Below are 9,130 nucleotides of genomic sequence, written 5' to 3' on the forward strand. Positions count from 1 at the left end.
TTGAAATCTTTACAAATTTATTCGGCGAAAAATTACAGCAAATTAAGAAAATGGTTCCGCAACACCTTGTTAATAAATAAATATTGTGTATATGTAGGTGCTCAAATTATTAAGTAAATAGGAGTAGATATGAAAGCTCAGACGTGATAAATAAGGATAAAAATTTTTATTTTCAAAATTGTCGTTATAAATGGCATAATTTTGTGATTGCTTGGGCTCAAGTTTTGAACTTTGAAATCTATATCAATGTATCTGGATTCAATGTCGAAAAATAAAAACTGTCGCTAAATTTTCAGACTGTGCTTTTTTGACCAGAAGAGATTGCCACTTCCTGCCAATGAGTAAAGTTATTGCATGTTCTTGCTTGTATTTTATAAACAAATTATTATAAAAAACTTATATTATAGAACTATTTCTCTAAATTTCTAATTCATATTTCTTTTACTCTAAATTTAATCTTATATATAAAAATGAATCGCAAAATATGTTCCTAAGCGCATAACTCAACAACGCCTTGACCAATTTGGCCAAATCTTTTTTTAAAATGTTCGTTGAAGTTCAGGGATGGTTTTTACGGCGAGAAAAATTAGAATTATTGCTGGAAAAACCCTAAAAATAGCCCTTTTTGTTTGAATTTGTTTCGTGTATCAGTTGACAATTCATCTGTCATCTGTCAAAAGTCATCTGTAACAGACAACTTTTTTTTTTTAAATTTGATATGACTTGAACTCAAATCCTTTTAATCCGTACGAATTGTTTTATTTATTTAAAATTTTTTATTTGTTTAAAATTTAATTCAAATTTTAAATAAATAAAACAATTCGTACGGCTTAAAAGGATTTGAGTTCAAGTCATATCAAATTTAAAAAAAAAAGTTGTCTGTTACAGATGACTTTTGACAGATGACAGATGAATTGTCAAGTGATACACGAAACAAATTCGTATATCGTGTTTTGTGCAGAGTGTTTAGTTAGTTAGTGTTTGTTTAGTTCGTGATTAGTGAAAAAATAATTTATATTTGATATGCCTCCTATAAGACGAAGCAATTTAGGTAGAAGAACCAGAAATGCTATAAACCAAGCTAATTACCGATCTAATCGTACTGCACAAGAACGTGACGACGGAAATGAACGTGAAAGAATTCGGATATCACAAACGCGTGAAGCGCGAGCGCGACATTCAACTAATAATCGCGCAAGTTTGAATCCAGCTGCTTTCAGTTACGATGTGTCAATTGACTACAGTAACTACCAATGTGTTGTTATTGGTTCTATGAACTTGGTTTGCTCACACTGTAAGGCATTAAAATACAAAAACGAAGCCAATGGATTGTGTTGCGCAAATGGTAAAGTGAAATTGATACAATTGGATCCACCACCAGAACCATTGTACTCATTGGTTTCAGGAATAGGAACAGATTCTATACACTTTTTGACACATATTCAACAATATAACAATTGCTTTCAAATGACTTCATTTGGGGCAACAAATGCAGTTCGGGAAAATTTTATGCCAACTTTCAAGGTATGTATTATAGCAGTTACTCATAATTATTTTAGCGAACAAAATTTTCTGTCACCAAAGTTAAGATGTGTTACTAATCTTCAATTTCTTAATCATTACGAAATATATCACTTAGTCATCATATTATATGGTGATTCAGTTTCAGTGACACTTTTATTATATTTTATATTTGATAGATATTAGTTAAAACTAAATATATACTTTTTAAGATCAAATATTATTTAAGTTTGATCATTGACAATCCATTAATTTATACCACACCATAATATTTTTTTTATTTACAGATACAAGGGCAAATATATCACAGAGCAGGTTCACTGTTACCAGTGTCAGATAGCGACAACAAATTCCTGCAAATTTATTTTATGGGCAATTCACCACAAGAAATTGATCTGCGTTGTGCACATAACAATTTAGTAAAAAGGTCTATTGTAGAACAATTACAAACTTTATTTCATCAACACAATCAATTGATTATATTGTTTAAAACTGCCCTGGATCTGATGCCATCCAATAATCACAAAATTGTAATCAGAGCTGATAAAACACCTGCAGGTCAACATACAAGACGTTTTAATGCACCAACTATTGATGAAGTTGCTATCGTTGTAGTTGGAGAAAACTTGGAATCCCGTGATATTGTTTTACATCGTCGGAATTTTCAATTACAACCTATAAAGGAAACACACCGCTCATATGATGCACTGCAATATCCCATTATATTTTGGCAAGGTGAAGATGGCTACGATTTATCAATAAAAATGATAAATCCCATTACAGGTAACTAAAATATTAGTTTAGCTATGGCGATAATATCTCAGTCACTATATTATGTATTTTAATTTTATATTTGAATGTTATTAAAACAAAATCTGTTTACAGGTTCTGAAACCAACAAAAAAGTCAGTTCAATGAACTATTATTCATACCGCCTAATGATTCGGGAAAATGCAGATAATCACATATTGAAATGTCGGCGATTATATCACAAATATGTTGATGACATGTATGTTAAAATTGAAACGGAGAGATTAACATTCATCAGGTTGAATCAAACCAAACTCCGATCTGAAGAGTATATTCACCTTCGAGATGCGATTAATACTGATGGAAATGCACAGAATGTCGGTCGGATGACTATTCTTCCAGCAACATACATCGGAAGCCCTCGGCATATGCACGAATATGCTCAAGATGCCATGTCGTATGTTCGTCATTATGGTACAGCAGATTTGTTCATCACATTTACATGCAATCCGCAATGGATAGAAATTAAGCAGGAGTTATTACCTGGGAAATCATCCATTGATCGTCATGATATTACAGCCAGAGTCTTTAGACAAAAGTTGAAATCTTTAATGAATTTCATCGTAAAACATAATGTGTTTGGTGAGACACGCTGCTGGATGTATTCTGTGGAGTGGCAGAAACGAGGATTGCCACATGTACACATTTTGATTTGGTTGGTTGAAAAGATAAGGCCAAATGAAGTTGATGCAGTGATATCAGCTGAAATCCCTAATGTACAAGTAGATCCTGGATTGCATGAGGTAGTTATCAAAAACATGATACATGGTCCCTGTGGAACTCTTAATCAAAATTCACCGTGTATGATGGATGGTAAATGTTCAAAACGATATCCACGGACATTAATATCGGAAACAATTACTGGTAATGACGGTTATCCATTGTATCGTCGCAGATCGACAGCAGACAATGGGAAATCAACAATTGTCAAATTAAATCAACAAGATATTGAAATAGATAATCGTTGGATTGTTCCATATTCACCCATTTTATCAAAGACATTCAAAGCACACATCAACGTTGAATCTTGCCATTCAGTGAAATCGATTAAATACATTTGCAAATATGTAACCAAAGGGAGTGATATGGCTGTGATTGGAATTGGTGCAGAGAATTCTAATGATGAAGTTACCCAATACCAAAAGGGCCGCTGTCAGTAGTAATGAAGCAGTTTGGCGAATATTTTCTTTTCCTATTCATGAGAGACACCCTTCTGTTGTTCACTTAGCTGTGCATTTAGAAAATGGACAAAGAGTGTATTTTACAGCACAGAACGCATTACAAAGAGCTGCTCAGCCACCATCTACTACATTAACCAGTTTTTTTGAGACATGCCAAAACGATGATTTCGCACAAACATTGCTATATTCTGAAATGCCAAAATATTATACCTGGAATCAATCCTCAAGGAGATTTATACGACGGAAACAAGGAAAACCAGTTCCAGGATATACAGATGTATATTCCACCGATGCGATTGGCCGGATTTATTCAGTACATCCAAGCAATGATGAATGTTTTTATTTACGACTGCTATTAGTCAATGTACGTGGCCCAACATCATTCCAACAGTTACGAACTGTTGATGGTGAATTGTGTGGATCCTACAGAGAAGCCTGTCAACGTTTGCAATTGCTTGAAAATGACGCTCATTGGGATCAAACTCTCAATGATGCTGTAATATCATCACACACTCATCAAATACGAACATTGTTTTCTATAATCATATCTACATGTTTCCCATCAAACCCAATTGATTTGTGGATGAAGTACAAAGATTATATGTGTGATGATATTTTGTATCAAATACGGAATAGAATGGGAAATCCAAATATACAAATCAGTGAAGAAATTTACAATGAAGCATTGATTTCAATTGAGGACATGTGCTTGATAATGTCAAACAAACTATTAATTCAATTAGGCCTGACCGCGCCCAATCGTCCAATGCATGACGCTTTTAACCAAGAGTTGCATCGAGAAAGACTGTATGATCTCAACGCTTTGAAAGAATAAATTCAAACAAATCTTCCACTGTTAAATGAACAACAGAAGTATGTATTTGAAACTCTTATGAAAATAACAAATGATGAAACTGGAGGGATTTATTTCTTAGATGCACCTGGTGGTACAGGAAAAACTTTTTTTATTTCATTAATATTAGCAACAATTCGCTCACAAAATAAAATTGCACTTGCACTCGCTTCGTCGGGAATCGCAGCAACTTTGCTTGAAGGTGGTCGAACAGCCCATTCAGCACTAAAATTGCCATTAAATATGCAAAGCAATGAAACTCCAACCTGCAACGTTTCGAAGAACTCTGCAATGGCAAAGGTTTTGCAGCAATGTAAATTGATTGTTTGGGATGAATGCACGATGGCACATAAAAAATCTTTGGAGGCTTTAGACAGAACCTTAAAAGATCTACGATGCAATAATAACCGATTTGGTGGTGCAATGATTTTATTAGCAGGAGATTTTCGTCAAACATTGCCAGTGATTCCACGATCAACGCCAGCTGATGAACTCAATGCATGTCTAAAGTCCTCCAATTTGTGGAAACATGTTAAAGTACTTCATTTAAGCAAGAATATGCGTGTCGAGTTGCAAAATGACCAATCTGGAAACATATTCTCTAAACAACTCATTGACATTGGTAATGGCAAATTTCCTATAGACATGTTGACGGCTTGCTTTTGCTATGACTATAAACAAGTCCCAGGGGCAATCATTAAGTGTTTGTGGTATTAATCTAGAAAACCCATGTTTCTCACATGGTCAATTGTATGTTGCCTGTTCCCGTGTTGGAAAACCATCAGATTTGTTTATCTATGCGCCAGGTAATCAAACAAAAAACATCGTATACCACAAAGCAATATAATGATAATAATAATAATAATTATGATTCACATGATTAACAATAAAGCGATTACTTACTTTTCAATCCTTATATATGTTTTATTTAATTATTTTTTATTCACAACGCCCTATCACCAGGGTGATGGTTCTGTTCAGGAGAATTTTTTAAAATACGTAGGCACAAAAACTGCCACATTACAAATCTTTTTGACAGGACGAAGTCTGTCGGGTCAGCTAGTAATAAATATAAATTACAACTACAGATATAAAATTCATGCAAAATTTACCAATATCCGATATATAATATAAACAATAAATACAATTATACTTACCGATCACCGTAAAGATATTATATTTCTTTTGCTTCTTTAGTAACGACTCAAACTAAATTTGTAATAAAATATAATTTAAAAGTATTAAAGCATTGTTTAAAGGTAATGATATAAAAAGGCATGCAAAATGTATATGGGATAGCAGAAAAATGGACAGCATATTAAGAGTATTCAAATTCCAAATTATATTTATTTCCTTTTTAATGGAGTTAATGAATAAATATGAGTAAATTAACTCAACCATCAATAAAAAAGCAGCAATGATATTCAGAAGCAAAAAAAATAACATGAAGTTAAAGAACATTTCATAAAAAAACAGAGATTTTTAAATAGTATTGATAAGCAATACATAAGCCAAGGATTTGCCATCCCAGGGATCCAAAATGCAATAAAAATGCTGAATTAAAACTTATTGAAAAATAAATGTTTTCATTATGCTTCGAATTTAAAATATGCAATAAAAATATAGTATCAATAAAGTAATGACTATGTAGATATAATTGTGAGACAAATAAAATTTTAATCAAATATATCTATTAATAGTTAATAGTGAAACTGCTCAATACAAAATACATGACTGAAATAATTTGTCATATTATATGTCAGAATTGTTGTTCTCAAATTAGCTTTTCCTTCAATAGGTAATATGAATGATATTGTTGAAAATTTACCATTTACAAGGATATTTTCTGTATCAAACAGTTAATGAGTAATTACTATCAGCCAGTCACTAGCATTTCTTGGGTGATTCGTGTTATCTACATATTTTTTCAATTAGTTTTCCTTACATTAAAGACCACATTCTTATTATTTGTTGGCGTTTTTTATTTCGAAGGAACTTCATGCTTCTGGTATACTTTTATAATATTTAGTGGAAGATGGTCCCGAAATACATTCATAAAATGGTGGTCAGTTAGATTGTTGGTGGCCGAAAAGGAGTTTTTTAGAGAGCACAATTTTGCTTAAACTTCATTATCGATCTAAGAATCTCTAATAAGGAAATATCCGAGCATATATTTTGGAATGTATTCTGAAGCTGATAAGTATTTCAATCAAACACATATTTCTACGTTATATTTCGAATTTACATATTTGTCCTCAGCTTTATTAGCCTGCCCAAATCGCACCCCCTAACAGACGGTAAAACATTTAGATGTTCTAAACTCCTTGATACAGCCTTTTTTGTATTGTTTATTTAATTTGAATGAGAAACTCCACCAAACTCGTAGCAAAGTGTATGCGTTGTTAGCTGAATATAATGGAGGGGTCTGTCAAACGGCACACACCGTTTCTTCGGCACTCCAGAGCCCGAACACAAAATATCGCTTTATGCCATCGCGGGAATTCATTAATTATCGTCACCCCTTCTGGCTTAATTACCGACTATGGCGTTTATAACCCGTTTTGAGGCGGTACAATCGGCCAAAATGTTCCTTAATTAGCGCTGAACGTCTGGATAGGAAAATGATTGCGGGCTTGGGATTGGCTCCCGCGAAGGTAATTGATTACCAAACGACGGGAGGTTATTTGGAGATGTCTAAAATTCAATCAAGGAGTATATATGGGCGGTAGATTGCTAGTGAAATAAAAAAGCTTAATTTGTCTAAGTTATCAATAACAACTTGGATTAAATTGAACAATTTAACTATAAAAATTAAGAACTAAACTTCTTTGTTGTGTCGCAAATACCAGAGAAACTGAACTAATTATAAAATACATTTCTGGAAATTTTGAAATTTGTGTGATAAAAAACAATACCGAAAGAAAAAAATCGAACTTAAGAGAAATTTGCCATGGAAAATATTCCAAACTGTTAATAGCAGGTAAAGCAAGCAAACCTTTCGAGCAAACTTAAAACCATAATAAAGTGAATTTGAATATAATTTATCGTCCAATAAGTGAAACATTTCGACGATTGATCTAGTCGATTTAAAGTAGGTCAAGTTGTAATAACTTATATCAACCCAAAGATATCATCCAGCTATGATTTAATAACCACATAAGTATAGAAATATCTATCAATGAAATGTTATAAAACTTACTAACACCTAAAGCAGTATTTGTACTAAAACATAACCCGATGTTTAGAAGATAACTGAAGTGATTATGATCCAAAAACGAGAAAAAGCACCAAGTAAACTAAAATCTTACAAACTTATTTCGATGCTACCGGTAGTACCTAAGATATCTAAGTATTCAACAATTAACGAAATAAGTGTGCACAGCATACATAATTATTTTTATATTTAACCCAATTCTTCGATAATATTTGACATGCTGGAGTTATCCACGAGCTTCAGAAAATGTTATCCAAGCAGCACACTAAACTCCTATATTATTACATCTCAAATAGATTGGACAGAGTCAAACAAAAGGAGGCCTATTTCATTCTAAAAAAAGCTAAAGTAGGTATACCACAAAAAAGATATTGGGGCTATTGCAATGGATGACATACTTGATTTTAGTTTAACTAGCACATACAACAATATATAATCAATAATACTATCATCTCATATAGCAACGATACTAAGCTGCTTGGGATGAATCTCGAAACTGGAGTTGAAATATTAAAAATATATTGGTTAATTAGAGGACGATCTCAATCATCTGTACAATCTCTACAAAGCAAATCCAATAAATATAAGCAAATTCTAAAAGCGACATGGACCTATGGAATCATGGACCTAAAGATATGTCATAGATGCACCCAGATATTATAGAATTGATTTCTTATATTGGAACCTTCAGCTAACACCTACTGAGAGACTTTGAATAACAATTCTTTTGAACATATTTGAATTAATATTACTCGTAAATATAACTTAAAACAGTTACAATAATTTTTAAAAGATTCATATTAATCTGTAATAATTATTTTCATATTTCAATATTGTAATTTTATGTATAAATATTATGCAGTATTTACCGTATGTATACAATATTTACTTTATGTGTTGTATGATGTAATGTATTCTCTACAATAATAATATAATTGAGATATCGTAGGAAATAAACTATTTTAAATGGTTTGTAAAACAAAACCGAACTTTTTTCTTGAATCCAGATGAATATATTATCGACATATCGCAATTAATCAAACCGATGGAATCATTCTTAACGATCTATATTGATAAAGCGTTGGTCGGTCCGTTAATATTCAAAGGCGATGGGACTTTAGCCGACATGTGGTTATAACGTACCTTATAACGTACCTTAATCTCTACCTTGGAGGTCCTGCTTGTCAGAAACTCAATATCTGCCTCTAATCAAATTTAACACATTACAGTTCGCATGGTTAGTATCGATAATACACATCACAAAAGTCTCAGCCAGCTTTGGTTTCACGCGTTTTGTTAATCAGTATCAAATGGCTACCGAATCAATATATATATATATATATATATATATATATATATATATATATATATATATATATATATATATATATATATATATATATACATATATCTTAGAATTGTTTCCTTTATTTTAATATATAATTCCCTTACTTAACAAAAAATAGAGTATGAAAATCAAATTGATTATTTCTTGTATTTTTTTGTATACTTTATATTAATATCATATGTGTCTTATATCATAATAGTGCT

At 32.0% G+C, this 9,130-nt stretch overlaps 1 protein-coding gene across 1 annotated transcript; it reads left to right on the forward strand.

Moving 5' to 3' along the window:
- The first annotated feature begins 892 nt into the window (after positions 1-892).
- LOC143190844 (uncharacterized) lies at positions 893-8,788 on the forward strand. The gene is made up of 4 exons (XM_076395411.1): positions 893-1,524; positions 1,809-2,304; positions 2,407-2,599; positions 8,659-8,788. Exons 1-4 carry the CDS (start codon positions 1,024-1,026, stop codon positions 8,786-8,788), a joined length of 1,320 nt encoding a protein of 439 aa, XP_076251526.1. The 5' UTR covers positions 893-1,023.
- Positions 8,789-9,130: the final 342 nt, after the last annotated feature.

The sequence above is a fragment of the Rhynchophorus ferrugineus genome, unplaced genomic scaffold, assembly GCF_030347505.1.
Source record: "Rhynchophorus ferrugineus isolate W39M unplaced genomic scaffold, kcgeb_rfMv2 rfM2, whole genome shotgun sequence".
NCBI classification, from domain to species: Eukaryota; Metazoa; Arthropoda; class Insecta; order Coleoptera; family Curculionidae; genus Rhynchophorus; species Rhynchophorus ferrugineus.